The sequence below is a fragment of the Trametes versicolor genome, assembly GCF_000271585.1.
Source record: "Trametes versicolor FP-101664 SS1 unplaced genomic scaffold TRAVEscaffold_1, whole genome shotgun sequence".
NCBI lineage: Eukaryota > Fungi > Basidiomycota > Agaricomycetes > Polyporales > Polyporaceae > Trametes > Trametes versicolor.
In genome coordinates, this window is record NW_007360321.1 from 3,073,184 (window position 1) to 3,092,653 (window position 19,470).

Consider the following 19,470-nt stretch of genomic DNA (forward strand, 5'->3'; position numbering starts at 1 on the left):
CCTTGTGCATCCTTCATATTCGCCGAGCACGCACCTGTTCCCTTAGCTACATGAGAAGACCGCGCCACGTCGTCGTTGCAATATACATAAAGCGTACTTCATGAATCGTCGAGAGAGCAGTGTCCTGCGGCGCGTGTGGCTAGGCGAGCGTCCCGGTTGGCCTCGGCGTGGCGCGACACGGTTACGGCGCGCTACAGACGCGCGGGTACAGTTCGGCCGTCCCCCGCGATCGCGCCCGACCAGCTTCCCGAGTGGCCTCACCCCAGCGCATTTCTCAGTCTGCGAGCGAGCCGCATGCCCGACCAGTTCCAGCTGGCCTTCGTTGCCTCCTTCCTCGGCACCTCCGTCCTCCTCTTCGCCCTCACCGCGTTCGTCAAGTCAAAACTTCACGCCGCAGGCTACCACTTCTCCGACCTCGTCCTCATCGGCCTCGAGAGAAAGCACCGGGAACACGTAGACGCAGACATGGCAGACTTCACGAGCGGCCCCTACGCCCAGCTCATCGCGCTGGCACTCGCCATCGTCACGAGCACATGGGTGTACATGAAGTTTGGTCGCGGAGGCAGTACGTCAGTCCGCTTGCATAACCCCTTACGAGGTTTTGACGCCTGCTTCGCTGGCCAGAGAGGAAGCCCGTCCTGGACCCTCAGGTATGGAAGGAGTTCCCCCTCCGGGAGAAGATCGTCATTTCGCCGAACACCGCCATGTGAGTTATGTGCAAACCCACATGCTTGCCTCCTCGTCTCATGCGGTACGCGTAAAGCTACCGGTTCGCCCTTCCTCATCCGCAAGATGTACTCGGTCTCCCCATTGGCCAGCACGTCTCCGTGTCGGCCGAGATTAACGGCAAGGACATCATGCGGAGCTACACGCCCACGAGCAGTGACGACGACCTGGGCCACTTCGACCTGCTCATCAAGGTATGTCCTGTCCCGGGATCCTCTGTACGTGACATTGGGCGCTTATGTTACCCGGCCCCAGGCGTACGAGAAGGGTAACATCTCGCGCTTCATCTCCCTCCTCAAAATCGGCGACAAGGTGCGCATCAAGGGCCCCAAGGGCCAGTTCCGCTACACCCCCACGCTCGCGCGCGAGTTTGGCATGATCGCGGGTGGCACGGGCATCACCCCCATGCTCCAGATCGTGCGCGCGGCGCTCAAGAACCCCCTCGACCGCACCAAGCTCTCGCTCATCTACGCAAACGTCAACCCTGAGGACATCCTGCTCAAGAAGGAGCTCGACGAGCTTGCCTCAAAGCACAGCCACCGGTTCAGGGTGTACTACGTGCTCAACAACCCCCCGCCCAGCTGGGACGGCGGCGTTGGCTTTGTGACGAAGGAGCAGATCGAGAAGCACCTGCCGCCCACGGACAAGGACATCAAGATCCTCATGTGCGGTACGTGCTCTTGTTACAGCATGGCGTGCGCTGCGTACTGACAGCTGTCCTAGGCCCTCCGCCCATGATCACGGCCATGAAGTAGGTGGCGGTATACCACGGCACGTTACCGCGTTTTCTGACAGTGCTCTTGCCATATAGGAAGCACCTCGCCGAGCTCAACTACGCTGCTCCCAGGACAATCAGCAAGCTCGAGGACCAGGTGCGTAGACCCGTGTTCTCGGCCCCGCCACCTTGGCTGATAAGTTCCGCAGGTGTTCTGCTTCTGAGCGCCCCGCGCGGCGCTGGGGGCTCGGTGTCGGTCATGTTACTAGATCTACTTCCCGTGTGGAATAAGCTTATACGGTGTTAATACGATCTCTTGGGTTAGCTGTCTGCTATGAACAGTCACGAGACGACCCGGGCCCGCGACGTGATTCCCAGCTTGAGAGCTTCTGATGTACCCGTTCTTGCAGCCGCCCGAGGACGCGGGAAGCGGCGCACGTTGTGGTCGGTCGATGCTATACAAGCCAAGCGGGAGCGCATAAAGCCCTCTGCGCAGGGCCGTCCTTCTCTACTCACACCTTCACGTATCCCAGGATCGGCGAGGTACCTTAAGGTGAGTTAACGTACTACCTCTTCCTATCCAAAGTCCCGTTCTCACAATCAATGCAGGCCATGTCTGCGCAAAGCGATACGCCCAAACATGCTCCGGACGCCGCTGATAAGACAACTACTGACGACTCCCCGGTGCATCCCGCGTTCTCGTCCCCCAATGCGGACATCGTCCTGCGCTCGAAGGACGGCACGCTCTTCCGGATATCCTCAGAGACCCTCAGCCGGTCCTCGGCATGGTTCCGCTCCATGCTCACTCTCCCGCAAGGCGCCGCCCAACCAGCCGCGGAGCCCATCTCTGTCGACGAGTCCGAGGCGGTCCTCGAAGCCCTGCTCTCGATGATCAGCGGCATCGAGCTCCCCGCGCTCGACGACGCGGACTTCCTGGAGGCCATCCTCAACGCTGCAGACAAGTACGAGATGCCCATGGCGCTCGCCGTCCTCCGCACCGCGCTCTTCTCGCCCTTCCTCCCTATCTCCCCCCTGCGCCTCTACGGCCTCGCGCGCCGCATGTCTTGGACGCGCGAGGCCACACACGCCGCGCAGGCCGCGCTCTCGCTCGACCTCCTCGCGCCCGCGTCCCTGCCCGAGCTCGTGCGCCTGGAGCCCGCGCACCAGAGCGCGCTGCTCGCGTCACACCGCGCGCGACGCGAGGCTCTCGTCGCGGGGCTCGACGACCCACAGCTCTTCGGGGGCATCCTGCACGACGGGGGTGGGGCTGGGGCGCTCATGGACGACGGCGAGCTGTGCCACAACCCGCTCGACCACAGCACGTGGCACGCGCTCAAGTACGCGCTGCTGCGGCAGTTCGAGCGCGCGCCCCCGGGCGCGGAGCTCGGCAGCGCGTTCTTCACGCTGCCGGAGGTCGGGGCGATGTACGGCGCGCGGTGCGCGAAGTGCGGGCAGGCGAACTATGTGATGCCGAATTTGCTGGAGGGGCTCGCGGCGCTCGTCCGCGATCTACCTAGGGGCGTCGAGGTGCGTGCCAGTGCGGAGGGGCCGGGTCCGGACCTGTGGTGACTTAGGTTCAATATGTGCAGGATCCGTGAGAGGGGTGTGGGGGCGAGGGAAGGGCGCGTGGGGCGCGCGCGTAGAAGAGGCGTATAGACGCGTCGTATCCTCGGAGCGGTGTCCCAAAAAACATTGAGTGGTCTCTATTCTTGTATTTGAGTTTCCTTGGGGATATGTACAACGTTGGTTTAGGATATGACGATCCTGCGATACCGGACCGTTGGGCTTTGAATCGACATCGTGGCGCACGTTGACGAGCGCGCATCGACGCAAGATAGGGTGCCATTATGCCAACCTCCACCTGTTATGTTAAAACTTACTGGTATTTTAGATCTCCAATCATACTCAAAGCAGGAGCTAGGGAGCTCGATTGGAATCGGAAGCACGTGTACACAAATACAAAGCAAGCGCATGCATTTATGTAAAGGCTGCGGCAGATGTTCAACCTCATACGCGACGTGGCTTCCAAAAAAGACCCTCACTCACTAACTCATTGACTCACTCCCATATCCACCTCGATATACGTAGCGTACTGGGTATGTGTTCGCTACGGCTTGGCCGCGCAGGGTCGCTCATATCCCGGTTTATAGCAAACGACATCAGACATGTCCGTTGGCACAACGCTTGCGACAGAGCCGAACGTCCCGCCAACCCTCGACACCCATCCGGATTTCTCATCTCCCAACGCCGGTGTAGTGTTGCAGTCCAGCGACGATGTGCTATTCCGCGTATCCTCAGACCTGCTCTGTCACGCATCCGGGTGGTTCGCCACCATGTTCACGCTCCCCCAGGGCTCAAATGCGGACTGCGTAACCGAACCTATCCCGATGGGCGAGCCGTCAGCCACCCTCTCTGCATTGTTGTCGATCGTGCACGGCCGCTCCCTCCCTCCCTTGGACCAGGTCGACGATCTAGAGCGGTTGCTTGCCTCTGCAGAAAAGTATGAGATGCCTATGGTCATCTCTGTAGTGCGCCTCGCGTTCGCCTCTCGGCTCATCGACGTTGCACCGTTGCGCCTGTATGGTATTGCATGCAGGATGGGATGGGAGGCGGAAGCCAAGGATGCATCGTCGCGCACGCTCACGCAGAACCTCCTCACGCACGAGGCTCAGGCAGAGCTAGCCGCGATGGAACCGCGCCACCGCAACCTGCTCTTGGACCTCCACCGCCAGCGACGCGAGAAGTTCTTCGCCGAGCTGGATGACACCACCAGCTTCTATGCAAACACCCGCAGGGACCACTGTAACGCAAGAAACCCTGCCCATCCATGCACAGCCCCGCTGGATCATAGCTCTTGGTGGGCACTCAAATACGCCATGATGGGCCAGTGGGCCCAGAAACCATACGACAGACAACTGGATGAAACATTCTACTACATGCAGGAGGTCAGGGACGTATTCTCCAGCAAGTGCCACCAATGTGGCAAGACACTCTATTCGATGACATACACCCTCGAGCATATCAACATAATTATCCGTGGACTTCCTCGCTGTATAGATGTGAGTGGACCATACATATATGTCAACGCATCTGGCTGACGCTTTTTCACACTAGTGGCAATTATGATTCGGTCTGTGTAACCAGCCGAGTTTAACTCCTGACGCACAACACATACGAGTCAAGTGAGTATCCAAGCTGCACGATGTCCATCTTCGTGTTTGTGACACAGCCGCAGGTTCAGCCCGCTTCGAGAAACAGCGGAAACTGTCGGTGTTCGATGCCGACCTTTCCCCTCTGGAACTGCATACGCGTCCACATTGTTGTGTTCCATGTCATGTTAGTCTCTTAGGGGCGTGAAGGTGCGTGGTGAGGAGGAGTCGGAGCTGTGGTGACTTAGGTTCGATTTGCAGGGTCCGTGAGGGGGGCGTGTGGACGAGGGGAAGATGTGTGTCATCATGCGAGTTACGTGGAAGAAACGCGTAGACGATTCGTATCCTCGGAGCGGTGTCCCAATGCACGTTGAGTGGTTTCTATTCTTGTATCTCATTTTGAAGGATATGGACATCGTTGATTTGGGATATGGAGATCCTGCGATGTCGGACCGTTAGGGCTTCGAGGCGCCGTCGTGGGGCACCCTGTCGAGAGCGCGCGCTGACCGAAGACAGGATGATTGCCTCCATTTATCTCGTTGAAGGACGTATGGTACTCCAGATTGCCTAATGTACTCGATGCACGAGTCAGGAGGTTCGCCTCGAGCCGAAGGCACGTGTACACGGATATAAAGAAAGCTCCAGAAAGCTAGATTCAATCTCGTTCCCCCACCCACCTCGGTAGCGCAGGCATGTATCTACCGCGATAATGTCGGGCAGCGTCGTTCATCTTCTTCATAACAGCACACGACCTCCAACATGTTCGCCACCAAAGCACTCGCGAAAGGGCCACACGCCTCGCCAACACTCGGCACCCATCCCGATTTCTCGTCTCCCAATGCAGGCGTAGTGTTGCGGTCCAGCGACGACATGCTATTTCGCGTATCCTCAGACGTGCTCTCTCGCGCTTCCGGGTGGCTCAAGACCATGTTCACGCTCCCGCAAGATCCGACTGTGGACCCCCCCGAGCCCATCCTGATGAGCGAGCCGGCGTCCATCCTCGTCATACTGCTCTCGATCGCGGACGGCCGCGCCCTCCCATCCTTAAACCATTCCGACGACCTGGAACTATTGCTCGTCGCGGCAGAAAAATATGAGATGCCATTGGCTATCTCCGTACTACGCCTTGCTTTCTCCTCCCGGCTCAATAACATGACAGCGCTGCGCTTGTACGGCATTGCGTGCAGGATGGGGTGGGAGGAAGAAGCCAAGGACGCATCGTCGCGGACGCTCACACAGAGCCTCTTCGCGTCCGACGCCCAGGTAGAGCTTGCCGCGATGGAGTCGCGCCATCGCGACCTGCTCATCGATCTTCACCGCTCGAGACGAGAAGGATTCTTGAACGGGCTGGACGACACTACACGCTTTGACGCAAACATTCTCGGGGGTCCATGCTCAGGCTACAACTTCAAAGACGGCAAGCCTTGCTTAGCACCGTTGGACCACAGCCATTGGTGGGCACTCAAATACGCCCTGATGCGCCGCTGGGTTGAACACCCATTCGACGAACGACTGGACGAGACGTTCTACAGGATGCGAGAGGTCAAGGAGGCATCCTCTGCCAAGTGCCACCGATGCGACAAAACACTCTACGAGTGGGCGCATACCGTTACAAACATCAACTCGGTCATTCAAGCACTTCCTCGATGTGTAGAGGTAGGAAGCCTCTGCATAAATGCAGAGGTACTGGGCTGACACAGTCTTATATCAGCGGCCACTATGATGCCCGGTGTCTTTTCCTATCGTGTAAGCGGTACTTGTATTTATGCAGATGCAATAGCGGACGCTCACACTGGGCCTACGCGTCAGGTAAGTAATCTAAATCATATCAACCACCGTGGAGTCCGCAACACTACTTGCCCCTCAGGTGTAGGAGAGTTGAGCCCGGGTCGAGAATCGTCGCAGCAAAATCTGAACTATGTGATGCCGGATGTATTGGATGGGTTGGCGGCGCTCGTCCGGGATCTGCATAAGGGCGCTGAGGTGCGTTGTACGGAGGAGCCGGAGCTATAGTGGCTTAGGTTCAATTTATAGAATCTGTGTGCGGGGCGTGTGGGCGAGGGGAAGACGTGTGCCATGCGGGTTGCGTAGAAGAGAGGTATAGATGGTCGTATCCTCGGAACGGTGTCCCAACGCTCATTGAGTGGTCTCTATCATTGTATTGGATTTTCCTCGAAATATGGTGGTCGTTGATTTGGGGTATGACGATCCTCTTCAACGATGTCGGACTGTCGGGCTTCGAGGCGCTGTGGCACACCTTGATCCTTAACGGAATATAGGGTGACGACCTCGTGCACCTGAATGTAGTTTTTTCAAGGAGTGCATGGTGCTGTAGATGCCCAACAGTGACCAGTAACCGACTCAGTACTATAGTACTCAGGAGTCAAAAGGCTTGTTGCACGTCAAAGACACGTGTACACATGTACAAAGTTAGGCTACGCCACAACTTGAGGTTGGAGTTCAACCGACCTCGCTCTCGTATACACCTCAGCGATATACGTACGTAGCACACTACTAGGTATGTATGCGCCACAGTTGTGCCGGGCATGTCCGCTGATCTCGTTGACAGAAACCGACATTCAAGATGTCCGCTACCATAACATTCGCGACTCCAGAGCTCAGCGTCCCGCCAGCACTCAACACCCATCCTGCTTTTTCGTCCCCTGACGCAAACGTGGTGTTGCGGTCCAGCGACGACATGCTATTCCGTGCATCCTCAGACGTGCTCTCTCGCGCTTCCGGGTGGCTCAAAACCATGTTCACGCTCCCGCAAGATCCGACGACTGTGGACCGCCTCGAGCCTATTCCGATGAGCGAGCCGGCGTCCATCCTCGTCGTACTGCTCTCGATCGCGGACTGCCGCCCCATCCCAACCCTAAACCACCGATCCGACGATCTGGAGCCGTTGCTTGCGGCCGCAGAGAAGTACGAGATGCCAACAGTCATCTCTGTAGTGCGCCTGGCATTCGCTTCTCGGTTCTCCGCACTGGCACCGTTGCGCATATATGGAATTGCGTGTAGGATGGGGTGGGAGGAGGAAGCCAAGGACGCATCGTCCCGTACGCTCACGCAGGACCTCCTCGCGCCCGAAGCCCAGGCCGAGCTGGCCGCGATGACGCCGCATCATCGCATTCTGCTACTCGATCTTCACCGCCGGAGACGAGAAGAATTCTTCAAGAAGCTAGATGACCCTGCGTCGTTCTACGCAAACGTCTGCGGCGGCCCGTGTGGCTATGGATCACCTGCAGACCCTACCAAGCCTTGCTCAGCGGTGTTGGACCACGGCCATTGGTGGGCACTCAAGTACGCCCTAATGCGCCAGTGGACACAAAAGCCGTACGACCTGCAGTTGGACGAAACCTTTCACTACATGCCGGAGGTCAAGAGCGTGTTCCTTGCCAAGTGCCACCAATGCGACAGGACGCTCTACTCGGTGGCGCCAACCCTGAAGAAGATCAACGATATTATTCGTGAACTTCCTCGCTGTGTAGATGTAAGTGGGCCACGCATACACGCAGACGTGTTTGACTAACACAGGCTCGCGCCAGTGGCCATAACGCTCCGAAAGATGCAAGGGCGTCTTGACCGATTGTGCAGGCAGTATAACCCATGTCACACAAAAATTTTCCCCTACGCGTCAGGTGAGTAGTCTACGTCATCTCTAATACCGCCTTCGCGACACTATCTCCCCCTCAGGTATAGGAGCATTGAGCCCGCATCGAGAATCGCAGCGGAAACTGTTGGTGTCCGATGTCGACCTTGCCCCTCTGGACCTGCGTACGCTCACGCATTTTCGTCTTCGATGTCATGTCAGTCTTCTTCTCCTGATTTCATCGCACCTTGTCGCCAATTCTCCACATCGTTGAGGATGAGGCTCCTTGTTTCCTCCGTGATCGCAGTGGTTGGGCAGCGAGAAAGGTACGAGACGGCTCCTTCCTATGCCGCACGCATTCGTGGACGATATGTCGCGCATATGTTGTTGAGATGTCCGTGAATAAGTCCTGAATGCCACGTAAGCACGTAGGGCCGTTTCACTGCCACCCGAAGGCGTATGTCGGACGATTCAGAGGGCAGCACAGGCTATAGTTCCCGTCCGAACGGAGCGGGAGGCTGGTGTAATTCGACACGCCCACGTGACCCGCGCCTGCTTTCCAATCCGACTTTTCGGGAACGTCGTATCCCGAGCGATCGTGCTGCTCAGCGCAGAGCTCCCGGTCGGTCGTCCTCTCGTGCAATAAGTTTCATCAGCGCGCGGCGAAAGATGGGCCCCGATGGATAGAAGCCCGTGCCTGTCGACGCCAATGCGTGCGCGGCGATCCCTGCGCAGGAACGACCCGGGCGGATGGCACAATCCGTCGGATGACAATCGCAAATGAACGAGTCCCGTGCAGGATGAGTATAGCACAGGGTACGTGTCGACGGCCTTCGGTCTCCTCCACTGCTGCGACGTCCAAGACACCCTTACTCACCGACGTTCACCGCCGCGATCGCGATGCCACCCAGTAGCTCGCCCAAGTCTATAAAAGGCGTCGTGTTTGGCTACGTCGGCCGCATCACAAAGCACTTCACAAAGTCAACGCACCCCAAAGCCTCTTCCTCGCGCACAAACACTCCCGAGACTTCTCAAGCAGCCACCATGTCCAAGGTGAGTCGCCTTGCCGCATGCTGTGGGACAGCGAGCTCGAGCTCACCGTGTCTTACAGCCCGTATTCTACACCTTCGGCCACTCCGTCTGGGCTGCCGCCCCCGAGCTTGCCATGTAAGTCGCACAGCACAGCACTTCCCGCGAGCCTGGCTTCTCACACATCATCCCGCAGTGCTGAGCTCGGCTACGCCGACGACGCCATTGAGACCAAGGTCGTCAACCTCGTCGAGGGCGCGAACTTCCACCCCGACTTCCTCAAGATCGTACGTATCGTGCCACACTACCACGCTCGCCGCGTTTACCCCGTAGAATTGCAAACTAACATATAGGGTTTATGCTAGAACCCTAACGGGACGCTCCCCACGCTCGAGGCGGACGGCAAGACGTTCACGAACACCAAGGATGTCGTGCACTACCTCGTCGAGCACGCGCCCAAGAAGGTCGCCACTGGCACCGCCATCATCGACACCATCCACGAGGACCGCCTTGACCCCAACCTGCCGATGTTCCTCGCGGTAAGTCCCGTCTAGCCCCATTGAAGTGTATACGTGCTCATCAATCGCGCCATTTTTTCTGTAAATAGCGCAACGAAGAGGAGCTGAAGGCCAACGCGTCTGGCTTCTCGTTCGTGTTCGCCGACAACCGTATGTCTCCCCGCGCACAGGGTCCGGGAGCACTCACTGACGCATCCCCTTGCCCTCCATAGGCCAGAAGGCGCTCGAGAAACACAGCGAGCTCCCCGAGGCCGCCCCGCTCAAGGACTTCTACGACGCGAAGAAGGCCGGCAACGGCGGGATCCTCGCCATCCTCAAGGGCGAGGTGCCCGACGCCGTCAAGTCCGGCTTCTTCGGGCAATCCGTGCAGCACTGGGAGACGCTCGGCGCGTTCATCACCAACGAGCTACCCGCGGCCCTACCCGACGCCGGCCCCTTCCTTGGGGGCGCCGCCCCGGGCGAGGACGACTTCCACCTCGGGGCGTGGCTCGCGCGCCTCGTGTTCCTGACGCAGGGCACCGCTGACAAGGACGGGTACAAGTCCCTCGAGAAGGAGACGAAGGGGCCGGTGCCGCCGAAGGTGGCGGCGTACTGGGCTGCTTGGGTCGAGCGCGCTAGCTTCAAGAAGGTGTACGCGAGCGGCCTTCACTGAGGGTGTTATGCCAGGAGCGGACGGCTCGGTGAAGAGTGCTCTCACGGATGGACGTTATAGGATGTTTTGCTTGTTATCGGATATTTTGTGTAGGGATATGAGGCGACCTGTGTAGTGGAGTTTGTTAGACAATGTTGTTTGCAATATGGATGACACATTGTGTTGTTTTGGAAATGACGGTAGCTTTGAGCCGCTCATGAGAACGCTGGCCTTTGGCCGCGGACTTGTGCGAGGTGCGGTTAACCGCCAGGAACAGGACATGTAAATCCCCGCCATTGCAAAACGCATACAGCAGGCAGCGTCTCGAGTCTACTCACATGCTCTACCTCTCATCATCTGAGAAAGTAGTCAGCCACCATCGCCGACAGATGTCCTCTAAGTCCACTCACAGGTGCTCAGATCCACGGAAGAGGCTTCGCCCATCTCCAAATGACACTCATTCAGCCTAGCCAACCCCAAGCAAGGATCAGCGCCGACACCGTAACCTGCCACGCAAAAAACTACTTACGTCCTCTCAATATCCCTTGCCGCGCGGATCCCAATGACGTACTCCTGTTCAGTCGGCTCCCTTGTCGCATGCCGCGCGAGTTGGATCGCGGAGTCGTAGTAATGCAGTGGCGTGAGCCCGTCCTCGTCCTTGCTCAGCAGCGGGAGGATGAACCGGAACTGGTGCATCATGCGGGCGTGCGGGCGCAGCGGCGGGTGCCGCGGGATGACCAGGTGCGCGAGGCGGTCTATACGCCGGGCCTTGGTTGGTCTTTGGGTCTACACAGAGCAGGGAGACGTACCAATGATGCGCACGGTGGCGAGGAGCTCGCTGCGAAAGCGGATCCCAGCGTACTTCGTGCCCGGCCGGCCCCAGCCCTCCTGGAAGCCGTCCTTCGGGCGCGCCTCGTATGCGACGAGACACGCCCGCGTGTACTCCTGCTGCATGTACAAGAAGACGCTCTACGTGTGTACGCCCGTCCGTGAGCTCCCTGGGGGCCAACGTATGCGGGTAGACTCACCTCGGGGACGTCGTTCTTACCGAGCGTGCGGAACGTCTTCGAGATGCGCTGCAGCCGCCTGTGCACCGCGATGCGCCGCTTCAGGCAGAACGCCAGCGACAGCACCAGCTACCCACACCATTCCCCTTTCTCAGTATTCTCAACTACCAGAGCGGTACCCCCAGTAGCGTACCATGATGACATAGGCGGCGCCGATGACGACCGCATTCACGTTCTTGATGTACGAGCGGTTCGGGGCGGTGCGCACGGCCTGGGAGAGGTGCAGGGAGCACAAGATGGCGGTGAAGAACGTGGTTATGAGGACGAGGATGCCATAGCAGATCTGCGAGACGGGGGACGACCGCGTCATGCGGGGGGACATGCAGGTTCGCACCAGGGACGCATGGCGTCTGCAGCCGCCCACATCTGTCTCGGAATCCGGAGGCGTCGAGTCGGCCGGGCCGTGCGAGCCGGACTGGGTAATAGTGGCGGCGCCTTTACTACTACTACGCGGTTATGGCATGCACACAGGTAGACCGTAGTTTGCACTCAGAAGGCTCGGAGATGGTGATACACGTTCATTGAAGTAGCTAGAGTAAAGAAGGAGAGCGACTCGACAAGGATGATACAGCAAGAAGGCAGAATGCAAAAGAACTACTAAAAAGACACGTCGTACATTCCTGATGCACCGGCGGCGCGAATGAAGAAGAAATGAAACGAGGGCGTCTCTCTGCTCATGCCTGGACATTCTGGCTGTTGTTATACGGTGGTCGTCAGCCCCGTGTATATGAATCGGGAGGGGATGTGCGTACCCGAACTGGCCGATGACGTTACCCTGAGGAGAGTACTCGCACACGAAGAACTTGGCAGGCTGCAGAGAGACGTAATTGAGCCGCGTTCCACTGCATTAGATGGAGACGACATACCCCGAAGCTGGCGGCGAAGATGCCGTTGCACGACTGCACGGCGCAGCCAACCTGGGTACTTGCTTTCCACACAACCTGGGTGAAGTGGGAGGGCACTGGGTTGCTCGAGTCGTACTCGGCTGCAAATGTGCAAATGTATGTCAGTCAAATTACTCCCGCGCCGTCTAAGCATTACTGAATACTGACAAACTTCATCGGTCCAGGACTTGACGGCGGACGCAATGCCGTAGCTGCTGCCAGTCCCAGCAGCCAAGTTCTCTGTACGTAAACCGTTCAGTTCCAAAGTACACTTTCTTCAGTTTGAGCACGAACCTCCGAAGGGTCCGAGGGTTCCGCCAGAGTGCTGGAAGACACAGCCGTTGGCCCACTGCTGCGCCTTCGCGGCAAGGTCGTCGCTCCAGGTCAAGGGCGAGGCGCCGTGCTGGGCACGGATAGTGTTGTGCGCCGACAGGTACTGGTCGATGTCGCTCTGGGAAGTGGCGCCGCTGCTGCTCGAGCTGCCGCTGCCGGTGCTGCTCGAGCCGCTGTTGCCGCTGTTACCGTTGTTATTGTTGGAGCTGCCGCTGTCGCCGCTGCTGCTCTGCGACTGGGTGCTGGCGGCGGTGGTGGTGGGTGCGGCCTGCTTCGTGGTGGTCTTCTTGGTGGTGGTGGTGGTCTCTGGGGGCGGGGAAGGCGCTTCTGTGGACGAGGTAGAGGTGGTGGCGGGCGCGGGCTTGGGCTTCGTCGACGTCGTCGTGGGCTTGACAGACGTAGTCGAGTGCGTGGTGGTAGCAGGAGCAGTGCTGCTAGTTACGAGCGGCGCAAGTGAGACCTTCTTAGAGGCGGAGCTCGATTTGGTGAGAGCGCGAAGGGACGCTGAGGAAGAGGAGGAGGGGGTGACGGTGGAGACTGAGGCTGAGACTATGACATTCGCAGGTGCGACAGTGGGTGATGATACGACCGAGGTGGAAGAGGCGATGCTCGTGGTGGATGCCGAAGCAAGGCCGGTACTGTAATCGAAATTAGTTTGTAGTGCGCAGCGCGTAAAGGAGCTGGATTTACGATCGGACGCGGCATGCCTTGGTCACAACGGCACCCATGTCGTCGGTGGTGGTTTTCGTGAGGACCTGACCCCAGCGGTCGGTGCCCATGACGCTTCCAGGCCATCCCCACTTGCTCCCGCACTTCGCAATGCAAGCGTCGGTGCCCTCGTTTCTGCGGGCGCAGGCGGGGCCCGCATCGGCGCTGGTGGTGAAGACGAGGAGAAGGGGAAGGGCAGCAAGGAAATACACCAGGCGATTCATTGTGGGACGAAGCGGGAAGACTGATGATACTACACAAAAAGAATGAGCTGTAAAATGAAGGTGTGTCGTGCGGACGGGAAGGGGGAAGGAGGGGGACAGCACGCAAGGGGGCGCGCTGCGTCGGGGAGAAGGTGTTTGGAGGGCGCGGGTAGCCGGGAGCTGCCTTATGTACCGAGGCGCGATCGAGCACGCGCGTGGATATACGCGGCATCGTTACGCTGGTGCGCCGGGGAATATGGGGAAGCGTCGGTCACCAGGGGGACCGCTCTGATGAGCTGTGTTGAGGCAAATACACTGCTGGATCCTCCATGCGGCGCATCGCTGCCAGTTTGCCTCTGGCTCTTCGGATGGCAGAGTATGTCATATTACACACTGGACGTACGGCGGGCGGGAGAAAGAAGGATGAGTGCGCCCAAAGCGGTCGTCGTCCGGAGCAAGCGACGGTCCTCGAGGCGGGAAGCGTAATGGTGCCCGATAGGCGCCCATTACTATCAGGCTTCGGGAAGCGTGGGAAGCGAGCCGACGCCTGCGTGCCTGGCTGCCCGCCGGTGATGGCATTCCACCTTGCTCGCGACCACCATCTCCCCTCCGCCGCACTGGTCCGCGTCGCGAAGATCTACCTCTGCGCTTCATACATAGCACCGAACATACCGCTGGGGCATTTGATTTGCTCGCTATGGCTTCACCAACATCTGTAGACCCACCGCGATATCTGCTCGTCTCGCACGGCCAGTCTCTCAGCAACCCCGCTGCGCCCGCAACCACCTCGCTCAGCCACCCTGTCATAGAGTACCACTACGCTGATGACGCTCCAACCTCGCTCCTACCGCAGCCCAGCGAGCACGTTCTCGTCCTAGACTACGATCCCGCACGGCCTGCCTCCCCGACCGTTAAGAGCCTGTCCCCTGATCTCGCCATCTCTGCTGTCAAGGTCACCGATGCCCCTGGGGCTGCAGTTGCTGGGGAGCCTCCGTTCCGGAGCAATAACAACATGTATGTCATTGAGACGACTACAAAACCAATAGAGAAGTCCGCCCTACACAGCTTTTATCCGTGTGCTCCGTACCTGACCTGGCGATCGCAGTGGCCTGGATAATGATGAGCAACAGTCTGTGCACGAGGTCCTCGCCCGTTATAAACAGAGGTGCGTCCAGACCTTTCGCAGTACCTAGTAACCGCTCATTATTGGTACAGAAATGCTATTCTCCGTCGTATACTTGATTATCCTGCTGCACCGGCCATTCAAGAGAACTCTACTTCGCCACCGCTGCTTACGACGTCCCCATAGTCTTGAGAGGCAGCGGTCGAATGGCTGGAAGCCTGCATATACCACCCACATGCTGGCTGCTCCACTTGTCATCCCTCTAATTTATACCAGAGCATCCAGAATAATGTAACACGAGCATGTATCTTACCATGAGCAGCCGTCGCTTTCATCTCCTCTTGCCCTTGCCGCTGCGCTGCTTCGCGCCTCCGGAACTCGCTCCCTTCGAAGGCCCTGATGCCGCCGCTTTCGGTTCGTCACCTGAAGCAAGCAGCTGCGAGAATCTGTACGCATATGTAAGCGGAAGAGCAATGCTACGTATTCGGAAATCGTACCCAGAAGCAAGGTCTCCGCTCTGTAGCGAGCTCTGGAGGTTCGTCATCTTGGCATGACGCTCCTTGAACTCTTCCATGACCTCCGGATCCATGTTTTTCTGCACAATGCGTCAGCCGCAGCCTTTCCGCGCGTTGCTTCGGCGTGTACGCACCATGAGGGTCGGCATGAGCAGCACGAGCACGCCCGCGCCGAGCATCATCATCATCATAGGGTTCTTGAACATCGCGATCACGTTGAACGACTCGCGCGGGACGAAGTAGTCGTATCGCCCGCGCGCCGAGAGCACGAGCGGGTACGGCAGCGTCGCGGGCGCTGCAGGGGATAGCGGTGTGCCCGGGAAGTAGGGCCGCACTTCGGGGAGCGTGTCGGACTCGTAGATGTCTACGCGCATCTGCGGGGGTGGTCAGCACGGAAAGATGGAAGGGCGAGGAGGATGGGGCGACGTGCCTGCTCGAAGAAGTGGTCGTGCGCGAGCACTGAGAGAACGTAGGTTCCTGCTGGGACATCCGGTCTGTCTTGTGCGTCAGGAGAGGGATGCGAGACCTTCGGAGGAGAGAGCGGACGGACATTACGAAGGAGCCATCCCGTGTTACACCTCCACTCCACTTTCCGTTGTCAAGCACGACCTTCGTTTGACCGAGTGCTTTCAAATCTTTCAATTGACCCGTCAGCGGGGGCGTTACAAGAGAGAATATAGGGACTCACTTGGACATTGCGTGTTCCACTGTACGCGGCCCTTGAAGTCGAGCGCGAGCGCGGAGACGCAGGTACTACGGTAGATTGTATCGTGAGCTTCGTCCGTAGCTTGATGTACTACAACAGCGGGCTTACCTAGCAAGAGCGAAGAGTGTGAGGGGTATACGCATATTGTGTGGTGGCCGTTGGTGCAGAACGCGAGACGCGCTTGCCACACCGCTGCACTGGCCGGCAGGCCCTCCACGGGCCGGCGGCAAATCAATTCACTAACTTTCTCCTCGATCGCCGTTTTGAGTTCGGACCTCTGTCTCCTCTGTTTCCTCTGTCTCCTCACTCTCACCTTGTGTCCCGCTTGCTACGCCATTCCTGCCACATCTCTTGCGCAATCGAACCGTCAAACAGTTTACCTCACCCCTACGACCCCAACAAAATGCGGCAGAAACGAGCCAAGGCGTACCGCAAGCTCATGTCTCTCTACTCCCTGTCCTTTGGCTTCCGACAACCCTACCAAGTGCTCAGTGCGTACCTACTCCTGTATCTACATTTATACACGTGAGCTCACACGGAATCTTACAGTCGACTCGCACATGTGCACGGAGGCCATCTCCCACAAAATTGAGCTTCTGAAGCAACTCAGCGTAGTCCTACAGGGTGCCATCAAGCCCAGTGAGTCCCCCGTGCCTTCGTCCTTGCAAGAATAGTGCTGATCGCGCGCACGGCGAAGCCGTCCTTCAGTGATCACCCAGTGCTGCATCCATGAGCTATACTTGCAGGGGAAGGACGCGCAACCCGTGGTGGACCTTGCCAAGGAGTTTGAGCGACGGAAGTGCAACCACCGCGAGGCCATCCCGGGTGACGAGTGTGTCGCGAGCGTCGTTGGTATGTATCCTGCGTTTGCGCTCCCTCTATCTGAGTGCTAAGTGACGTTGCGGCATGTAGGCGAGACGAACAAGCACCGGTATGTCATCGCGACACAGTCGCAGGAGCTCCGTCAAAAACTACGAGCCATCCCGGGGGTGCCCGTCGTACACATGAACCGTTCGGTGATGATTCTGGAACCACCAAGCGATGCGACTCTCCGAGTAAAAGCCCTGGTACGTCCCTTGTAGCCTTCCATACTATGGCCATAACTGAGCGAGACTGACCGCGTTATAGGCAGAAGAAAAGGCTCTGCATCCCTCTGCACCAGAAGCGGCTACGCTTCCAGCGACGGCACCTGAGGAACGTCCCAAGAAAAAGAAGGGCCCGAAGGGCCCTAATCCTCTCAGTGTGAAGAGGAAAAAGGCGGAGCCAAGCGCGACAGCACCAGCGAAGAAGGGTGGCAACGGCGCGAAGGCGAATACGGGCGACAAGCGAGAGCGGGAGGACGACCCAGAGGCGGATGCACCTGCACCACAGCCAGATACAACAACAGGTCACAAACGGAAGAGACGTAGAAAACATGCAGCAGGTAAAGGAGAACAGGGAGAACAGGGTGCGGCTCATGTTGATAGCGATTGACCCGTATGGTCAACGCTTTTTGTATACTACTATGATCCATGTCCATGACTTTCGTCGCGTCGGTTTGTCTCTTACACGATACTTTTATGCGCGCTACTCGGTTCACACAAATACGTTCTGTCATGACTTGTCGTGCGTTGCGATGCGTATGATGATGCTAATAGTACAGAGAGAATGCTACCCAGAGATCCACGGCCGACCAACTACCTCAGTTGCCGCCACGAAGACGAAGCACTACATGGAACGTGAGCATGATGTACAATCGCGAATAATGATGTCAACTTACCCAGGTGGAGCGTCGACTCCTTCTGGATGTTGTAGTCGGAGAGCGTGCGGCCGTCCTCCAACTGCTTCCCAGCGAAGATGAGACGCTGCTGATCCGGAGGGATGCCCTCCTTGTCCTGGATCTTGGCCTTCACGTTGTCGATCGTGTCGGAGGACTCGACCTCCAGCGTGATCGTCTTCCCGGTGAGCGTCTTGACGAAGATCTGCATACCACCGCGCAGACGGAGGACGAGATGGAGGGTGGACTCCTTCTGGATGTTGTAATCCGAGAGAGTGCGTCCATCCTCCAACTGCTTGCCGGCAAAGATCAAGCGCTGCTGGTCCGGAGGGATACCCTCCTTGTCCTGAATCTTCGCCTTGACGTTGTCAATCGTGTCCGAAGACTCGACCTCCAGGGTAATGGTCTTCCCCGTCAACGTCTTGACGAAGATCTGCATACCACCACGGAGACGGAGCACTGTGGATGCGATGAGCCACCAATATAGACGTTCGCGCAAGAGGCTACTTACCGAGGTGAAGGGTAGACTCCTTCTGGATGTTGTAGTCCGACAACGTCCTGCCGTCCTCGAGCTGCTTGCCGGCGAAGATCAAACGCTGCTGGTCGGGCGGGATCCCCTCCTTGTCCTGAATCTTCGCCTTGACGTTGTCGATGGTGTCGGAAGACTCGACCTCCAGCGTGATCGTCTTGCCGGTCAAGGTCTTCACGAAGATCTGCATACCGCCACGAAGGCGCAGGACAAGGTGGAGGGTGGACTCCTTCTGAATGTTGTAGTCGGAGAGGGTACGCCCATCCTCAAGCTGCTTGCCGGCGAAGATAAGACGCTGCTGATCCGGGGGGATGCCCTCCTTGTCCTGGATCTTGGCCTTCACATTGTCGATGGTGTCGGAAGACTCGACCTCGAGGGTGATCGTCTTGCCCGTGAGGGTCTTGACGAAGATCTGCATGCCTCCACGGAGACGGAGGACGAGATGGAGGGTGGACTCCTTCTGGATGTTGTAGTCCGAAAGGGTACGGCCGTCCTCGAGCTGCTTGCCCGCGAAGATCAGGCGCTGCTGGTCGGGAGGGATGCTGCGCACCCTGGTCAGTACGATGGGTTATGTGCCACTGTGGATAGCCACTCACCCCTCCTTGTCCTGGATCTTGGCCTTAACGTTGTCGATGGTGTCAGAGGACTCAACCTCGAGAGTGATGGTCTTGCCAGTGAGCGTCTTCACGAAGATCTGCATTCTGGGCGAGTGGATGGAGGTGTGGGAGGGGGTGGATGTGGATAGAGACGGTGCTGGGCGGTTGGAAATGCGGGGTTGGCTTATATACGGTCATAGTCGCGGGGTTTGAAATCCTGAGTCAGCGCTGCGGCGGTCGCGAGATAAGTGCGTTGCCTTTTTGGGCGATGCACGCGCCTCGAAAGCGATCGGAGGTGCTGGAATGAACCGCCTCCGCCGCATCCTGTGCACTCGTCCTGTCAGCCGCGGCGTATTCTTGACCACGACAACCCGTCTGATCCCGAATAGACAACACCGCAGCTCATGTGTGTTCTCAAAGGAACCCGAGGAGCCCCGAGAAGCAACGGGTGGGCGGTGAAATACGAGGCAGCGGTGGAACAAAACAAGTACGGTACTATACATGGCTGTCATAACGCTCAGTGCGTAACAATCACCCCAGGAACACTATTGTTAGGCTCCATCTCCGGAGCTGGCGGCTTCGGGCATAATAGCGTCGCCAGAATGGGCGGCTTCGACGACACTTTACACGCCGGTATGGAGAAACACTGCGCTAGGCCTTGCTAGAACAGTGTATATCAACTCACGCTGC

At 58.2% G+C, this 19,470-nt stretch overlaps 9 protein-coding genes across 9 annotated transcripts; 5 read left to right on the top strand and 4 right to left on the bottom strand.

Annotated features, from left to right (window-relative positions):
* The first annotated feature begins 142 nt into the window (after positions 1-142).
* On the top strand, positions 143-1,935 carry TRAVEDRAFT_159338 (NADH-cytochrome b5 reductase). The gene is made up of 7 exons (XM_008034881.1): positions 143-565; positions 625-706; positions 764-920; positions 982-1,396; positions 1,450-1,477; positions 1,538-1,598; positions 1,651-1,935. The coding sequence occupies exons 1-7, from the start codon at positions 295-297 to the stop codon at positions 1,663-1,665; spliced, it is 1,029 nt and encodes a 342-aa protein (XP_008033072.1). The 5' UTR covers positions 143-294; the 3' UTR covers positions 1,666-1,935.
* Positions 1,936-2,048: 113 nt separating this feature from the next.
* Positions 2,049-8,192, top strand: TRAVEDRAFT_159341 (uncharacterized protein). The gene is made up of 3 exons (XM_008034882.1): positions 2,049-2,968; positions 7,612-8,083; positions 8,139-8,192. Exons 1-2 carry the CDS (start codon positions 2,054-2,056, stop codon positions 7,777-7,779), a joined length of 1,083 nt encoding a protein of 360 aa, XP_008033073.1. The 5' UTR covers positions 2,049-2,053; the 3' UTR covers positions 7,780-8,083; positions 8,139-8,192.
* Positions 8,193-9,226: 1,034 nt separating this feature from the next.
* TRAVEDRAFT_33495 (uncharacterized protein) lies at positions 9,227-10,381 on the top strand (the record flags this gene model as incomplete). The annotated part of the gene is made up of 6 exons (XM_008033805.1): positions 9,227-9,235; positions 9,294-9,349; positions 9,408-9,498; positions 9,577-9,750; positions 9,819-9,879; positions 9,942-10,381. 6 exons carry the CDS (start codon positions 9,227-9,229, stop codon positions 10,379-10,381), a joined length of 831 nt encoding a protein of 276 aa, XP_008031996.1.
* A 322-nt stretch (positions 10,382-10,703) lies between these two features.
* TRAVEDRAFT_42158 (uncharacterized protein) lies at positions 10,704-11,749 on the bottom strand (the record flags this gene model as incomplete). The annotated part of the gene is made up of 6 exons (XM_008033997.1): positions 10,704-10,717; positions 10,771-10,826; positions 10,890-11,115; positions 11,170-11,329; positions 11,389-11,496; positions 11,561-11,749. The coding sequence occupies 6 exons, from the start codon at positions 11,747-11,749 to the stop codon at positions 10,704-10,706; spliced, it is 753 nt and encodes a 250-aa protein (XP_008032188.1).
* Positions 11,750-11,928: 179 nt separating this feature from the next.
* On the bottom strand, positions 11,929-13,661 carry TRAVEDRAFT_159352 (PR-1-like protein). Its single transcript, XM_008034883.1, has 6 exons — positions 13,335-13,661; positions 12,606-13,282; positions 12,480-12,551; positions 12,294-12,412; positions 12,180-12,238; positions 11,929-12,120 (listed from the first exon to the last, which is right to left on the bottom strand). Exons 1-6 carry the CDS (start codon positions 13,574-13,576, stop codon positions 12,102-12,104), a joined length of 1,188 nt encoding a protein of 395 aa, XP_008033074.1. The 5' UTR covers positions 13,577-13,661; the 3' UTR covers positions 11,929-12,101.
* A 591-nt stretch (positions 13,662-14,252) lies between these two features.
* On the top strand, positions 14,253-14,864 carry TRAVEDRAFT_42160 (uncharacterized protein; the record flags this gene model as incomplete). Its single annotated transcript, XM_008033998.1, has 3 exons — positions 14,253-14,605; positions 14,661-14,720; positions 14,771-14,864. 3 exons carry the CDS (start codon positions 14,253-14,255, stop codon positions 14,862-14,864), a joined length of 507 nt encoding a protein of 168 aa, XP_008032189.1.
* A 145-nt stretch (positions 14,865-15,009) lies between these two features.
* Positions 15,010-16,042, bottom strand: TRAVEDRAFT_33498 (uncharacterized protein; the record flags this gene model as incomplete). Its single annotated transcript, XM_008033806.1, has 7 exons — positions 15,010-15,124; positions 15,176-15,273; positions 15,328-15,567; positions 15,624-15,687; positions 15,744-15,828; positions 15,882-15,946; positions 16,008-16,042. 7 exons carry the CDS (start codon positions 16,040-16,042, stop codon positions 15,010-15,012), a joined length of 702 nt encoding a protein of 233 aa, XP_008031997.1.
* A 260-nt stretch (positions 16,043-16,302) lies between these two features.
* Positions 16,303-17,174, top strand: TRAVEDRAFT_79719 (PIN domain-like protein; the record flags this gene model as incomplete). Its single annotated transcript, XM_008034884.1, has 5 exons — positions 16,303-16,390; positions 16,449-16,538; positions 16,608-16,751; positions 16,812-16,966; positions 17,028-17,174. Coding segments are annotated over 5 exons (624 nt in total), but the record flags the coding sequence as incomplete, so codon positions are not given.
* Positions 17,175-17,485: 311 nt separating this feature from the next.
* Positions 17,486-18,939, bottom strand: TRAVEDRAFT_139903 (ubiquitin). The gene is made up of 4 exons (XM_008034885.1): positions 18,781-18,939; positions 18,167-18,726; positions 17,659-18,114; positions 17,486-17,606 (listed from the first exon to the last, which is right to left on the bottom strand). The coding sequence occupies exons 1-4, from the start codon at positions 18,882-18,884 to the stop codon at positions 17,581-17,583; spliced, it is 1,146 nt and encodes a 381-aa protein (XP_008033076.1). The 5' UTR covers positions 18,885-18,939; the 3' UTR covers positions 17,486-17,580.
* Positions 18,940-19,470: the final 531 nt, after the last annotated feature.